At 44.1% G+C, this 17,502-nt stretch overlaps 1 protein-coding gene across 1 annotated transcript in view; it reads right to left on the bottom strand.

Moving 5' to 3' along the window:
- Positions 1-17,502, bottom strand: part of CCNY (cyclin Y) — a gene marked incomplete at its 5' end in the record, with an annotated part of 121,671 nt that overhangs the window by 8,015 nt on the left and 96,154 nt on the right. The window contains 4 exons of the mRNA XM_083467197.1: positions 8,913-9,032; positions 9,158-9,215; positions 14,434-14,469; positions 16,485-16,585. Coding sequence (XP_083323323.1) covers positions 8,913-9,032; positions 9,158-9,215; positions 14,434-14,469; positions 16,485-16,585 — 315 coding nt within the window. The remainder of the gene's footprint in view (positions 1-8,912; positions 9,033-9,157; positions 9,216-14,433; positions 14,470-16,484; positions 16,586-17,502) is intronic.

The following is a 17,502-nucleotide window of genomic DNA, read 5'->3' on the forward strand; positions in this document are numbered from 1 at the left end:
CACGCATGCACGTGACGTCATTTTGAGCGTCTGCGCATGCGCGAGTGGCGAAACCCGGAAGTAACACACTCCGTTACTTCCGGGTTGCCGATGGTGGCTAACAGATTGAGGTTGAATCCTGACAAGACAGAAGTACTGTTTTTGGGGGACAGGAGGCGGGCGGGTGTGGAGGATTCCTTGGTCCTGAATGGGGTAACTGTGCCCCTGAAGGACCAGATGCGCAGCCTGGGAGTCATTTTGGACTCACAGCTGTCCATGGAGGCACAGGTCAAATCTGTATCCAGGGCAGCTGTTTACCAGCTCCATCTGGTACGTAGGCTGAGACCCTATCTGCCTGCAGACTGTCTCGCCAGAGTGGTGCATGCTCTGGTTATCTCCCGCTTGGACTACTGCAATGCGCTCTACGTGGGGCTACCTTTGAAGGTGACCCGGAAACTACAACTACAACTAATCCAGAATGCGGCAGCTAGACTGGTGACTGGGAGCGGCCGCCGAGACCATATAACACCGGTCTTGAAAGACCTACATTGGCTCCCAGTATGTTTCCGAGCACAATTCAAAGTGTTGGTGCTGACCTTTAAAGCCCTAAACGGCCTCGGTCCAGTATATCTGAAGGAGCGTCTCCTCCCCCATCGTTCTGCCCAGACACTGAGGTCCCGCTCCGAGGGCCTTCTGGCGGTTCCCTCACTGCGAGAGGCCAAGTTACAGGGAACCAGGCAGAGGGCCTTCTCGGTAGTGGCGCCTGCCTTGTGGAACGCCCTCCCATCAGATGTCAAAGCGATAAACAACTACCTGACATTCAGAAGACATCTGAAGGCAGCCCTCTTCAGGGAAGTTTTTTATATGTGACATTTTAGTGTATTTTTCATCTTTGTTGGAAGCCGCCCAGAGTGGCTGGGGAAACCCAGCCAGATGGGCGGGGTACAAATAATAAATTATTATTATTATTATTAACCCGAAAATATTCATCCCGAAGCTACTTCAACCCGAGGTATGACTGTATATGGAAATGTTATTGGTTTTGCTATAAATCTATACTTGAAAAATCAAATAAAAATGATTTCTATATATATAGAAAATAAAACAATCATCAGTGTCAAATCTGCCTTGGCCTCTACAACTGGCAACATCAGATGCACTCAATTAAAACATTATACCTATATCAGAAGAAGCAATGTATCTACCGGTTCTAGTGCAAAGCAAGTAATTCCAGGTGTTCCTGCAGTATACATCATCCTCCACTTCAAAAATATGTGTGTTATTATTTACACACCCACTTCACACCCATCTTTGTGTTATCTAATAGTAACTGCCTCTTGGCCAAGGTTGCTAGAATGCAAGGTGTATACATCAAGGTGTTTCCATTGGTGTGTGTGTGTGTGTGTGTGTGTGTGTGTGTGTGTTTGCTGTTCGATGCTTAGGAAAGAGGTTTCAAGAAATAGAGCTTCTTCTCCAATCAAGCAACAGTCAGTGTCTCCAGGGAGTGTTTTCTCCTGGCTTCAGGGCCTGAATCCTATCCACTAAACTCAACCAATGTTATTGGGGGAAATTCAGTATGTACGTCAGCAAATTGCACTCCAAAAGCAGTATTCACGAGCCTGTTCTTCATGCTTCATTGCAGACTGCCCTAGTGAGCATTCCACTATCAAATATCCTCATATAAAAACACCTTATTTAAAGATGTCCTGTGGTTTGTAGCTATTAAACATCTGAGGCAACAAAAATACTGCTTATGGGCTTCTCATTGGCATCTAGTTGGCCACAGTGAAAATAGAATGTTGGGCCAGATGGGTCTTTGGCCTGATCCTGCACGGCTCCTCTTAGGGTTTTCTGGCAGGCAGAGTGAGAAGTCACTTCTATGTTTTCCCCCAGAGCTAACTTTCCACTTATTCTATGCTCAACATTGCATGTTGAGTGAATGGTGTTGCTGGTATTCTAATGCATGGCTGTTGCCACTCGCTTATATTACTGCTCCTGGCTCATTGTAACGGAGTCACAGGATACACCAAGATACTATTTTAACAGGATTACCTGTTCACTCAAAAGCAAGGCCCAACTCTGTTCAAAAAACCTAACTCCCAGGTATAGTAAATGCACATAGAATTTCATATATCTCAAGCCTTTCTCCCACCTGTTATATATGGGTTTGCTTGTTTGTTACCGAAGATATATATATATTGCTGTACACCACCCTGATATTTTGTGAGATGATGGTATAGAAATATTCTTATAAACAGATAAAAGTAGTTCAAAAAGTAAAAACAAAAAACCTAGCTATTTATGACTGCGTTTTAGTTAAAAAAAAACCCCCAAAAGCATTTCAGTCAGCAATTTGAAAAATAAAATTCATAACATTCAATTAATGTTCATTAAGGCTTTTAATGCATGTGGGATCATAATTTAATTGTCTTTCCCTCCCATTTTAATTTCATCACCTATTAGAACACAAAATCTCTTGGCAGCTTTGGAAGCGGTGAGAAAAATTACATAGTTTGTGCTTAATTATGACTCGCCTTTTCTTGTAGAGTTAAAACAGGTTTTAATTGAAAGAACTTAATTAAAGGCACGGAGGGCTGGCAATTTGCCCCTCACTTAGTTTTTCCCTGCTGGAGACCTGTCCTTCCAGTGCAAAGGAAGAACTCACCTAGCTGAGTGGCTACAGCAAATCCCACTGAATCTGACAAAAGGCTGTGCAGAGGAAGTCCTGAGAGGCAGCCAGCCCTGCTGTGAACTACCTTGAGCTCCTGGGAGGAAGGGTGGGGTAAAACCGTGCTTACATTTTTATAATTAAAACATGCTATCACCAGATTCTACCTACAGGGCAAATCTGGAGATTTCTCCTCAGATGAAACATCTGAAGAAAACAAAAAACATTTCAGCGCGATTAGTGAAATGTCTCAAGAGGGGTTGACACATCTCTTTTGTCCGCATGCCAACACAGAAATATGCAGCTGAAGATTCAGGTCACCCTTTGGTCTATTGCAGAGAGATCAAGCAAGGAAGCTTGCTCACAACTAAAAATGTTATGTGCAAGAAAGCAAATGGAGTAAATTCAACTGCATTGTTAAGGTCTAAGTCCCCTGGACAAAACTGGTTGATAAGTCTCAAAGTAGGACCAATTCAGCCAGCTAGCCCTGGGGATTATCTAATTGATTTTTTAATTTTTAATTTTATTGTTATTCATGTTTTTATACTGTATTTTATGCTGCTTTTATAATTAAGTGTTTTAAATTTGTTGTTAGCCGTCCTGAGCCCGGTTTTTGAACCGCGAAGGGCAGGGTACAAATAAAAATTTATTTATTTTATTATTTAAAAGCCAAAGCACACAACAGGCCTTGAATCCACTTAAAGTATGAAGAAACCGAAGGACAGAGAGCCTCAGAACAATGCTCGGAAGAGTTGGGGGTTCATGCTTGTAAAATGAGAACCACAAGCTAACACAGAATGATCATTAATTCTTCAAACCAGGATTTATTGGCCTAGCACCACCCACAGGCTCTTCCCACTGACAGGATTTTGGAAATATGTTTGATGTGGTTTTGGAATCCTGTAAGGAAAGGGCTAGTAAATGTTCTTTGCGTTCTGTTCCTGGCAGGCCTCGTCACAGAAGGGGACCCAGCCAGGTGTCTCCCAATTTCAAAGCAAGGAGCACAACTTCTTGTACATACAGTCCGAGGTCATGTTTTCCATCTTTCCAGATGTAGGGCTGCAGGGCGACTGTGCAAATGGGTCTTGATTTAGCAGCAACTGCGCAAAGAACATGGATCCAAGTAGCTTACAACTGGAGACTGAATCTAGTGATGGTAGAGCAGCTGGCCTTCTGTAAAGCAGGGTTGAGTTTAAGCAATTCCAATTAGAGTGATTTATTCCGGTGTATGGAACAAGAATGGGGGGAACTTGGGTGAGGAATACTGTATCCTCTCCCCTCCCATGCAGTCCCATATCCAAATTCCTTGGGTGAGGGGAAAAGAACCCTCTCCCATTCCATGGAATGCCTCCTTGCAGACTGACACTCAAAGTCATTTTTCTTCCCACCACAAGTCTGGATGGGGAGGGAACTTCCTTGGATGGGAAAGAAACATATTACTGGGTCTGCCAAGTAGGTTTCTTCATATGCTTGTTTGCAGAGAGGTACAGGAAGACGTGGGTGGCGCTGTGGGTTAAACCACAGAGCCTAGGACTTGCTGATCAGAAGGCCGGCGGTTCGAATCCCTGCAACCGGGTGAGCTCCCGTTGCTTGGTCCCTGCTCCTGCCCACCTAGCAGTTCGAAAGCACGTCAAAGTGCAAGTAGATAAATAGGTACCGCTCCGGTGGGAAGGTAAACGGCATTTCCATGTGCTGCTCTGGTTTACCAGAAGCAGCTTAGTCATGCTGGCCACATGACCTAGAAGCTGTACGCCGGCTCCCTCGGCCAATAAAGCGAGATGAGCACCGCAACCCCAGAGTCGGCTACGACTGGACCTAATGGTCAGGGGTCCCTTTACCTTTACCTTACAGGAAGACAGCACAGTGAAGTAGCTCCTCCACAGCAGTCCGTAAGCATGCCCAAATTATCAGACATCCCCAAACCATATTGACCTCAGAGGACTATTTTGTAAAGATGATCAACAAATAAGCTGAGGAAGGAAAGAGAGTTCAGCTCTCTTTTCTTTAGAACAGATATGTACATTCTTTGAAAATTATGAATAATGAAAAATGTGTCGCTTTAAATGGAAATGGGTTTGTTTTTTTTTAAAAAAAAAGGCAATACTTTCTTCAGCACCCTTTACAGAGCTAAGGTCATTTTATTACTTTAGGAACATAAAATGCATTTATCTATAATTCTGTTATAGAATAAAATACAATTTATTTAGACGCTGATTGCAAATTTAATTGGCGTTCCTTTTAATTTTGGTTACGAATGGAGCTACCCTAGCTTCACTTAGTTTCTGCCTGTTTAAGAGAAGCAGGCAAAAGAAGAAGCTGAAAACAGAAGAAACCATCAACATTACAGTAAAAAAATAAAGTTATTGTGTATTGCTGCCATCACATCTTATTTGACCAAGGGGACAAAAATGAAGGTACAGTTTAAAGGAGCATTAAAAACAGAAAAACCCACACATACATTCCTTCCTTCCTTCCTTCCTTCCTTCCTTCCTTCCTTCCTTCCTCTGATCTTCCTGCAAATTGCTCAGGATTGCACATGGTTACCTTTTATCCTCACAACAACACTGTGAGGCAGGTTAGGTGAGAACATGTGATCAGCCAGTGACAGGATTTGAACCCAGTTGGGACCATCCTGTGTTTGGGCTCCCCTTCCTTGGTGGATGACCCTGGCTATTTGAAAGGGGAACTGCCCTCAGAGCAGATCCCAGAAACTCCTTACCTACTGGAAATGCTTTTGCAAGAAGAGCTACGCAGCCAGTAATCCTCTGGCCTGAGAACAATGCACTGGTCTCCTTGAATCTGGAGGAGTCCATTTCAGAAGCCCCAGTGCAACTGAAGTCTCACCTTCTCTGTCAGACGTCAGTCTGCTGAAGAAGGCTGGGGCCCTTTAAATTAAGAGGAACCTCTCACGAAGGCACAGGTAGCTACTGAGACACGTCCCTATATAAGGCTCATTCCAAGTGTAAGAGGCTGCTGAAGAGACATGTCTCCACCAAGCAGTCAGTGTGAGCCCTGCCTGGAGCTGTCCAGGGTACAGGGACCTCTGCTGAAGACCCCTGGCTGCAATCTTCTAGCCATTGATGCCACACACTGGGAGATATGGAAAACAGGAAGACAGTAGAAATCAGAGCAACGGTGAGACTATAATAATCCACAGTAGTTTTGATTAAGCGAGGAGGAGGAGGAGAAACATTCACATTTTGCAGCTCAACCAATGAAGTAACAAACAACTGAAAGCTAAGCTAGACAACTTCAAGGGTTTTGCTCTGCCTCATCTTAAGCTGGCACACATGTGACACTGCTAAATGATTATGCCACATGACTGAAAGGCCCTGGAACATATCCAGCGCAGCTGAGATCAGATAAGAGAGTCACAGTGGCCCAATAGACAGAGAAGGGGTTTTGCATGCAGACAATCCACTTTCAAACCTTATGATGGGGTCAGCCAAAGATTTTGCATCTATAAAACTTTTGCTCTTGCAGCTCCCAGCAACTGGTACTCAGAGCTATATGAGCTCTGCCTGTGGAGGCAGAACGGAGCCATTGTGGCTGATAGCCATCAATAACCTCAGCCTTCATGGATTTGTCCAATCCTCTTTTAAAGTCTTTAAGGCTGGTGGCCATCGTGGCATCAAATCCCATATTCCAGATATGTGTTTTGTGAAGAAATAGCTGAACCTTCCAATGTTCACCTTCCTTGGATGCATGTGAGTTTTCCCATACCGTGCATATTCTTACATGCCTTTATCAGCCCTCAGTCCTTTACTTGCCTCCCCCCGCTCCCTTGTAACAAAAAAGCCCCTAATAGTGTAAGCTCAGCTCCTGAGAGCTCCAGCCCCTTGATCGTTTTGGCTGCCCTTTTCTGAACCTTGTCCAGCTTTGCAATAGCCTGCTTGATCTTTAAGCAATAATGGCTTATTTTTAGATGGGTGACCCTCGCCCTCAGTTATCAACATTGCTCGATAGTCCAGCATGCGCCAGCAAGACGCGTATGCAGGATTAATTCTTCTTTTTTTTAAAAAAAGACCTCACTTCGCATCAGCCACAAATGTGTGCCAGTCACTCACGCAGCCCTTTGTGCATCCATCAGCTTTTATTAATGCCCCTGTCTGTTGTTGACAGTTGTCCAAGATTCTTTGCTTGAAGCTATAATGATTTACAATCAGCCGCACACAAACATGGAAAAGTTCCAGACTTCAACATCCACAGGATGCCTGCACGACTCCAACCCCCACCTGTGTGTTATATGAATCAATCACTGGGGCAGACTGTAACAGTATCCCATCGCACAGCCAAGTTATAATCTAGGCTAAGCCCTCTTTAAATAGATTCCCTTACTGTATACAGTGGTACCTCGGGTTACAAACACCTCGGGTTACAAACACTTCAGGTTACAAACTCCGCTAACCCAGAAGTAGTACCTTGGGTTACAAACTTTGCCCCAAGATGAGAATGGAAATCATTTGCTGAGGGTGCAGCGGCAGCGGGAGGCCCCATTAGCGAAAGCACGCCTCAGTTTAAGAACAGTTTCGGGTTAAGTACGGACCTTCAGAACGAATGAAGTTCGTAACCAGAGGTACCATTGTATAGCAATGGCTACAACTTTCCTCCCCATTCACACACACCCACACCCCCAAAAACACCACAATCATAGGTGCCTTGCTGCATACAACAACACTCAATCTCTTTACAAGAAAAAAATTGTACTTCACTGCCCCAAGGGAAAATCAACTATTGTGATATGCCATGCTGATCGTGTTCATGCCTAAAGATGGGGTTCTTCTTCTTTGGCGATCACTCATACCCTAGTAAAATTGTCTTCCATGAACACAGTCTTAACAGTGAGTCCATAAGTGACTGTGGAGGCCAATTCTGGATCCACACATCCTTCCACAGTGGGGACATTGGTTTCTGGGCAGGAGTTGATCATGGCGTGGATTTGCCAAGCGTGCCTTCCTATTAGCACGTTTCTCCCTTTCGTCCTGAGTTTGAGCGTCTTCAAAGCCCATGACACCTTTGGTAAAGGCTGTTTGCCAACTGGAGCTCTCACAGGCCAGTGTTTCCCAGCTGTCGGTGTTTATACTACATGTTTTTAGATTTGCCTTGAGAGAGTCTTTAAACCTCTTTTGTTGACCACCAGCATTAAGCTTTCCATTTTTAAGTTCAAAATAAAGTACCGTATTTTTCGCCCTATAGGACGCACTTTTTCCCCTCCAAAAATGAAGGGGAAACGTGTGTGCGTCCTATGGGGCGAATGCAGGCTTTCGCTGAAGCCTGGAGAGCGAGAGGCGTTGGTGCGCACTGACCCCTCTTGTTCTCCAGGCTTCAGGAAGCTATCCGCAAGCCTCACGCGTCCGGCGGGAGGCCCCGCCAGGCGCACAAGGCTTGCAGGCAGCAGCCTGCAGCCCGAAGCATGGGGTGAGCTGCGGAGCCCGCCCCCTGCTTGGGGGAGATGTCGGCAAGCCTTGCGCACAAGGCTTGGGGCGGCAGCCTGCATCCCGAAGCAGGGGGTGAGCTGCGGAGCCCGTCCTCTGCTTCGGGGAGATGTCGGCAAGCCTCACATGCCCGGTGGGAGGTCCCGCTTAGCGCGCAAGGCTTGGGGTGGCAGCCTGTTCTGGGAGCTGGGGTCGGGGGAAGCTTGGGCTGCCCCGCGCCTGGGGGGGGGAAATAATTTTTTTCTCTTTATTTCCCCCCCAAAAAAACTAGGTGCGTCCTATGGGGCGGTGCATCCTATGGGGCGAAAAATACGGTAGTTGCTTGGGAAGATGATAATCAGGTGTCTGAACAACATGACCCGTTCAACAAAGTTTGCTTCGACGCTCATGATCTTTGCTTCTTCCGGTACACTGGCATTGGTTCACCTGTCTTCCCAAGTGACATGTAAAATTTTTTGGAGACACCATTGATGGAATCTTTCGAGGAGTTGGAGATGGTGGTCCATGTTTCACAAGCATGCAGTAAGGTAGGGATGGGCACCTGTAATGGGGCATGTGGTTTTACAATATGCCCTAAGAGTGTGTACTACCAGAAGCGGCATCGGGGCAATCCTAAAGAGGCAGTAGCACTGCAAATCGAGGTAGCGGTACTTCCCAAACTTGGGACTCCAGCTGCTGATGGGACTACTACTCCCACCTTTCCTAGCTAGCAGGACCAGTGGTCCAGGACCTTCTGCACACGGAACAGATGCTTTACCAGTGAGATATGGTCCTTCCCCAATGAGTTATGGTTCAGCCTAGAGGATGGCACGGTGGCTTTGCATACTCACCAGGGTGACAATGGCACATTCAGCAGTCAGCTGAGCGGCGCTGAACAGCGTCCGCACAAAGCGGTAAATCTGCTTCTGCTCTGGGTCATGTTTGTCATAATCTGGCGGCACTTCGGATTTCTGCAGGAACAGCATTATTTAAAAGGTGAGCAAACTACAATCCATGGCTTTGAAGCAATTAACAGGGGTGGGTAGAATGCACCTCAAGAAGAAACAAATGAAAGAATGAGGCAGATGATCTTTACCGTAAGGGGGTGGAGGTTTTCATCAAAAATATCTAGGAGCATCCTTCCATCTGTATCCCTGGAAAGAGAGAACAGGGGGGAAAAGAAAAATACAAAATTGTTATGCCATGGAGAGCGAAAGGGGAGGAAGTGGGAAACTATTATTATGGCAAAATGAAAGAACTCTATACACTGGGAATCACTTCTCTCTCTGCTCCAGTAATGTATATGAAAGAGCCACATGGCTGCGGACAATAATAAAGTTTCATCTCATGCAAATATTGCCCTACCACGTTAATTAATCAATTGCTTAATTTCCAGAATAGCTGGAATAACATCCAGATGTTATTGGACTACAACTTCCATCAGCCCCAAGCAGCAGGGCCAATGGTCAAAGGTGATGGGAGCTGGAGTTCAACAACAATGGGAGGGCACCAAGTTGGGGAAGGCTGCTTTACAGAAACAACTACAAGCATTACAGAAACTTGTGCTTATAATTTTGGTTGCGGAAGCACAAATGTAAATATTGTTGACAGAGGATTGTTTTACTATTCCCAACTGGTGGCCCATGGACCCCAGGAGGGACCTGAGGAGCCCACCCAGGGGGTCTGTGGCACCATTCACATAACAAAAACTACCATAAAGATATCAACATTTTCAAAAGAAGGGGTCAATGGTTTAGGTTTTGAAAAAGAGAGGGTCCACCATACTTAGCTAACTGGGAGCCACTGCTTTGGACAATTAAAAAAAACACACACCTCAAAGTGTTAACATAATGTGAAAGTCTTTCCCATTTATTTTATGTTTTAAGTTCTTGTGAAACTTCACACAATGCATAATAGATGTGTAGAATTCACTGTCATTACATGCAGGGGTGACCAACACTTTAGATGGATTTTAAAAAGAATCAGTCAAATTCACAGAGGATCAGGCTACGAATCATGATGGCTAGTGGCTATATTTACTGTGATGTACTCTGCACAAGCTTTAATTGGATTTGTTTACAGACATCTCACAGACCGCCTGAACGAAGCTGATGGTCCACCAGTGGCCCATGGACTACAGTTTGGGAAATCCTATTCTACAGGTTGTGGAGGGAGAATCTGTGCTGAAATACAGAGATGAAGTGGAATTGCTCCAGTCTTAAGTCACTGATTGTTCCGCAATAGAACTGTTGCAAAAGGCCTCTCTTAGTGAATGGGATTTGTTAGGTTGGTTTTTACATATATCCATGTTTTCAGCTTTTATTTTGATTTAGCTTTACATTAGTTTTAATTTTTGTATTATATTGTAAGTCATTTTAAGATTCCATTTCATTAAAAAGTGACTGAGTAATAATGATGATGATAAATAATAATAATAATAATAATAATAATAATAATAATAATAATAATAAATATACTATTTCCAGGATCAGAGGCAGTTTGTTATGGAAAACCTGTTGCTATGGAACAATGGGAGAGGGCTACTGTCTTCCTGCCCTGTTTGAGGGCTTCCCATGGGCATTAGCTGGCTGCCTGTAGGGTCAAAGAGGATGCTGGACTTGATAGGACCTTTGCTCTGAGCCAGCTGAGAGCAAAGCACAATATCCCCAAGAACCAGCAGAGGGCGCATGGAGAACGTGCTGTGTACTGACAACCACAATAAGATTCCCACAGCAATTTCCAGTTGAAAAAAAATACTGTTTTTACCAGTATGTTTCTGAGCACAATTCAAAGTGTTGGTGCTAATATTTAAAGTCCTAAACAGCCTTGGTCCTGTATACCTGAAGGAGCGTCTCCACCCCCATCGTCCAGCCTGGAAACTGAGGTCCAGCTCCGAGGGCCTTCTGGCAGTTTCCTCACTGTGAGATTACAGGGAACCAGGCAGAGGGCCTTCTCAGTAGTGGCGCCCTCCCGTAAAATGTCAAGGAAACAAACAACTATCTGACTTTTATAAGACATCTGAAGGCAGCCCTGTTTAGGGAAATTTTAAATGTTTTAAGTTGTACAGTAGTACCTCAGGTTAAGCACTTAATTCATTCTGGAGGTCCGTTCTTAACCTGAAACTGTTCTTAACCTGAAGCATCACTTTAGCTAATGGGGCCTCCCGCTGCCGCTGCGCCACCGGAGCACGATTTCTGTTCTCATCCTGAAGGAAAGTTCTTAACCTGAAGCACTATTTCTGGGTTAGCGGAGTCTGTAACCTAAAGCATATGTAACCTGAAGCGTATGTAACCCAAGGTACCACTTTATTCTGTTTTTAGTGTTCTGTTGGGAGCCACCCAGAGTGGCTGGGGAAGCCCAGCCAGATGGGCGGGGTATAAATAATAAATTATTATAAATTATTATTACTGGTTAGGTTGTTAAAAAACAAAACCACCACCACCAGCAGCAGCTGCTGCTCTTATCCGCCCCCAAGCTTATGCCTAGCTCATCTCCAGAGTTCTGAAAACTATTTTTAGAGCACGCCTAAGTTTGTGATAATCAGTATAGGAAGAGGGGGAAATTAGAGCAAGGGGAGAGAGAAATGGCAAAGGGAGCATAATCCCCAAACCTGACTTTGAGCCATCAACCCTAGTTAAGGGCCAACTAATATTATGTCTGCAGAAACACCAAGAAATTAAAAGGGAATCTTTGGCAAGACTTCCAGTTTCTAGGAGATGGGATTTTAGTGGCTTTGCTGCCCCGCTACTTCAGGATGTGAGTATATTCTCCTTCCACCCTACACCTGCCCTGCATTCCTGCTCTCTGCCTAAGGAACTTGCTAAGCTGGTCTAAATTCTAAGGAAACTTAAAAGCCACCATCAGAGTTACGCAAGCTCAGCGGACAATGAACATTAGATGGAAGAAAGTTGAGACCTGGCCTTATTTTAAGAGCCGCATCCAATAGTGTTGTTACAGTGTTTGGAATCCCAGAGCCATATGGGAATGGCCAATTTACACGTTTTTTATTCTGTCATTGCTCTTCCAGGTGATAATCAAGTAGGGAAGGATTCATATCACAGTTGCAGAGCAAAAGCTTCCAATGGTGTTGTTTTTGTTGTTGTCATCTTAAAAACATAAGACGAGCTTGTTGGATCAGGACAATGGCCCATCTATTACAGGACATGCCTGGGTTTTGCGATCTTTGAGGGAAACCCTTCTCTGAGTTCCACCACCCTTACAGGCAGGCTTGATGGGGATGTGAGAGAGGGCCTTTTCGGTGGCTGCTCCCAAGCTTTGGAACTCCCTCCCTAGAGAAGCTAGACTAGCTCCCTCCTTGCTGTCATTCCACTGGCTGGTGAAGATGGCTTTATTCAGACAGGCTTTTGGGAACTCACTGCTTTTAATAAAATGGCTGGTGCCATGGCATTCTTGCAATTATTGGTATGGTTTTAATAGATGTTATAAATGCATATATGTTTTAATCCTATTAATGTTTAATTTTTTAAAAATTGATTTTCTCTTATGTTTTTAGCAGTTCTTATTTGTGTATGGGCAATCTATCCGGAAGATAAAATAGTTTTTCGAGGAGTTAATGATCTGACTCGGTTGCCCTCTTCCTGCCCTCTGTTCCTTCTTCCTCTCCTTGTCTCTTAAGTTCTTTGATGGCATGAGAGCAGCCTTTAGTGTCCTAATCTGTTGGAAGTAAGTGATAGGGCTAGGTACCTTCTTTGATGCTGGACATTGTTTGGAGAAAGTGAGGCATTGGGAGAGGGTGGATAATGAATAATCTGCATGTAGCCAGCCGGGCAAACCACACAGGTTAGCTATCTATAAATCGGATGCTTGTGGGAAGAGTTTTAGAGAGAAGCTTGTGCACGGACTGACGGTTGTGGGGCTGTGCAACCTGAGGCTACCTGGGGAGTCACTTCGCCGCTTCTTGAGGGCTTCCAAGTGGCAGATTGAGGTGCTTGCTTGGTATGTATATACTGCTTGCGGTTTAGAATAAAATCTTTAATCTTGTCACTAACTTGTGTTTTGTATTACTTCTGATACATGTGAAAAGGATCTAGGGGTCTTGGTTGACCACAAACTTGATATGAGTCAACAGTGTGACGCGGCAGCTAAAAAAGCCAATGCAATTCTGGGCTGCATCAATAGGAGTATAGCATCTAGATCAAGGGAAGTAATAGTGCCACTGTATTCTGCTCTGGTCAGACCTCACCTGGAGTACTGTGTCCAGTTCTGGGCACCACAATTCAAGAAGGACACTGACAAACTGGAACGTGTCCAGAGGAGGGCAACCAAAATGGTCAAAGGCCTGGAAACGATGCCTTATGAGGAACAGCTAAGGGAGCTGGGCATGTTTAGCCTGGAGAAGAGGAGGTTAAGGGGTGATATGATAGCCATGTTCAAATATATAAAAGGATGTCACATAGAGGAGGGAGAAAGGTTGTTTTCTGCTGCTCCAGAGAAGCGGACACGGAGCAATGGATTCAAACTACAAGAAAGAAGATTCCACCTAAACATTAGGAAGAACTTCCTGACAGTAAGAGCTGTTCGGCAGTGGAATTTGCTGCCAAGGAGTGTGGTGGAGTCTCCTTCTTTGGAGGTCTTTAAGCAGAGGCTTGACAACCATAGGTCAGGAGTGCTCTGATGGTGTTTCCTGCTTGGCAGGGGGTTGGACTCGATGGCCCTTGTGGTCTCTTCCAGCTCTATGATTCTATGATTCTATGATACCCGTTTTAAAAGAACCACCTTGCATTTGGCAAGAGAATTTGTAAGCTGCCTCGAGTCCCATTAGGGGGAAAAGGCAGGGTATAAATAAAGATAACCCTGTTCTCACAGTGGCTGATCAGATATCTGTGGGACAAGCTGGACATGAGTGCAACACTCTGCCCACCTGGGATTACCATCAAGTGGTATTCAGAGGCCTAATGCCATTGTAGAGCATAGCCATTGTGGCAGGCCGCCACTGATTACCTTGCCTTCCGTAAATTTGCCTAATCCTCTTTATTATTTATTTAGATTTCTTGCCTGCCCTTTACCACAAGGTGCCAAGGCGAACTACAGCCATTTCAAAATACAATATTTAAAACAGTTTAAAACAAATTATAGTCAATTTGATGGGCCCTAGAAATATATATATCTCAAGTGTCAAAGGCCAGGGTAGAGGGTTCCAGGTGCAATCTCTGGTGTCTGCTGACAGGGCTAAGAAAGACCCCTGTCTGAAGCCCTGGAGAACTGTTGTTGCCACTGAGGTAACATATGAAGTGGTCCTACACCATGTATTATTGCTTGCACACATTAACTATAGGCAATTAAACAGAGGGCGAGAGGAAACTAATGAATGGCGGGGCAGGGCAATAATTGGGTCTCCCAACATAAACGTACCTGTTTCTGATGTGGTAATATATTGCAAGAGCTACACTGTAAAAGAAAACAGAGTGAAAATACAGAGTTAGTGATCTGGGATACAAATTTAATGTTTTCTACAAAGTCACATTACTAAGCTTTGACAACCATTTTTAACCTTCCGAGAAGGCTCAGACAACCTGTAGGAACCGTTTCTTGCCAAGGGAGAGAGTAGGGATCAATAAACAAAGTGGTGGATGTTAACCTGTAGCACGCAGGGCTAGCTCCCATCAATCTGCGCAGCACTAAATAAAGTGCTTCTTCAGATCTTTGAGAGAAGCGCATTTTAAAAGAAATTGATTCAAAAGAGGAGAGGGAATTGAAACCGCCAGCGGTGGCAGAGGTCTTCCGTGTGCCGAGAGCAGCATCAGGCGGGTGCGGGGCAGGTCAACCTGCCTCGCAAGTAGTTCAAGTGGTAGCTTGGGAATGCAATATTTTTAGGGGCATCAGTGAAACTAGCACACCAGCAAATCTAGTGCAATTGGAGCGGTGCGTCCCAATATCCTTTGCAGCGCCACAAGCAAAGTGTAGATACTTCGACTTGCAAAATATTTTGGACAGGCCATGGAGTTGCAATGGGGAGGAACAAAAGTGGAACGGGAAAAGGGGACAAATTGCAGAAACTGACAGGGATCCAGCACAGAAACTTACAGAGAGGTCAGATGCAATTGCAGCAAGGAGGACAATTTCTGAACTGAGTGAAGGAGGGAGAGAGAGAACAGAAAGACAAACCAGCAATAGGGGGTACACTTGGTATAAGGATATCAGTTTGGGGAGAAGAGTTTTATCAATTGACTATGGAAAAGGAATAATAGCAGGTAATCTAGAGGAGGAAGCAGTAAGAACTATTGCTCTAACTGTTCAGAGGAGATGAACAGAAAACCTAAAAGGAAGCAGAAACACAGAGAAGATATTTTATAGTATCTACTTCTTGAACAACAATCTACTTCTATTATAAACAATTTACTGTTTGCTAGTCTTATCTGGGCTTGCAACTTGCCACTGTGTCCTTTATAGACGTGTGTGTGTGTGTGTGTGTGTGTGTGTGTGTGTGTGTGAAGCTAGATTTTCTCCTCAAAAGGACTTTTACAAGAAAACCACTATTTTTCCAATGCATCATGAGTTAACTCAGACAGCACGGTCCAATTATACTATGATTTGCCTTTTATGGGGTTTCAAAAGCTTTTGGGAGCAAATTGGGGAGGAGAGGAAAGAAAGGACACAAAGGGGTTATTTATGCCTCTTCTAGAAGTTTGCACAATTTTTTACAAACAAATATGCTAGCATTTCGGTGTCATGGTAATTGCAAAGCTCAACCACAACTTTTGAATATAAACACCAATGATGTTAATGGGTCAAAGGTTTATGGTGTGTTTGCATCCACATGTACATATTGAAAGTCTGAGCAGATAACTAAAAACCTGACTGCAGCAGCAAAATCAACGGTTTCCTTGTGGAAAAACAAATGTTTGTGTTCATTGATGGCACAGTTCTTTCACTATAGCAGTTTCACAAGTGTACAATTTGGGTACAGCATACTTGAGCTGTACACTCATACAGTTATTCACATGGAAAGTTCAATGTGTACACAATCTTGTGTTGCTGTATACACGATAGCTGAACTGTACAAAAACACTCTTTCACACAAACACCTGTACGTGTGCAGAGATAGCTTGTACCTGTGTTCAGTTTAATGTGTAAAACAACAAAACGTAGAGGACTTCTGAAGCCAAATGTTGACTTCAAGCGTTCAGACCACATCTGAACAAGCCAGCAAGCATGTGGTTTATTACTGGAGTGCTTCATTCAAAGCAAACCCAGCTGTTTCGGACTACAACTCCCATCAGTTCCAGCCTGCATGGCCAAATGGCCAAGGATGATGGGAGATATACAGCAAAAACATCTGGAGAGCACCCACCAGGTTGGGAAAGGCTAGATTAGTTCCTCCCTCCTCTTTTGGAGTGCCTTTGTTATAGAAGCAATTATGCAGAAATAAGTAAACAAAAACAAAAAAATGCCACCATACCCACCTTTTAATTGTATACTTGAGGTTGGGCTGAGTGACTGTGCTGTCATCCAGGAAAATAGTGGAACAGGAACTGTATTTCCTTCTCAGTTGACCAGGAGCATGCTAGAAGGGAAACGTACAAGAATAGTGGCAGTGACGTTGGACCAAAGGCATTCCTTAGACAGCACAACACTGAGTAAACAGTTCCTCTCTGTCTCTTGCACACATACACGTAGGCACACTCAAGTCAACAGAGGTCTGGGAATTCTTTTTTTCAGAGCTTGGGTACCTCATGAATCACACAGAAATGAGACTTTGCTAGTGGCTTAATAAAGCGAATGAGGATAATTTGATTCAAACACACACACACAAATGTTTGCATGGGTTCGTAAGTAGAACGCAACCACCACACTTTCATTTCAAAATACAATGACTAAAGGACTGAGGAAATTGGTTTACTTATTATTTATTTCTTTAAAGGCATTTCTAAACCCCTTAGTATTTTTAAATTTTCTAAGCGGTGTACTACAACAACAAAGCAACAAACAATATTATTAGAACAAAAACAGTAGTATAAAAGCATATAAACACAAATAAAAGGAGGAATGCAGGGAATTCATGTAAATTATTTTTAAGGGTCTGGTTTTATGGGTCAGGAAAAGCCTGGGCAAAAAGAGAGGCCTTTACAAGATGACTGAAGCAACTGATAGTTGACATTTCATGTGTGTGAGATAAAAAGCCATTCTATATTACAGGGGAAACAGCAGAATGTACCTGCTTTTTGTTCACCGCCCTATGATATTCTGCAGGCTGTAGTATCAGGAGCAGAACTTTCAAAATGATCTAAGTGGTCTATACAGGATCAGATCGTCTTTCAAGTAACTTGGTCGAGAGTTGTTCAGAGATTTATATGTTAACAACAAAACTGTTAACCTGGCCCAGTAGCTGATCAGCAGTAGCTGATCACGCAGATGCTCCACCCAGCAAACCCAACTGCTGCCCCTCTCCTGAAGAAGGTCCTCCATCAGAGCAATAAAGAC

The sequence above is a fragment of the Podarcis liolepis genome (assembly GCF_965112155.1).
Source record: "Podarcis liolepis genome assembly, chromosome: 12".
In the NCBI taxonomy this organism is placed as follows: Eukaryota; Metazoa; Chordata; class Lepidosauria; order Squamata; family Lacertidae; genus Podarcis; species Podarcis liolepis.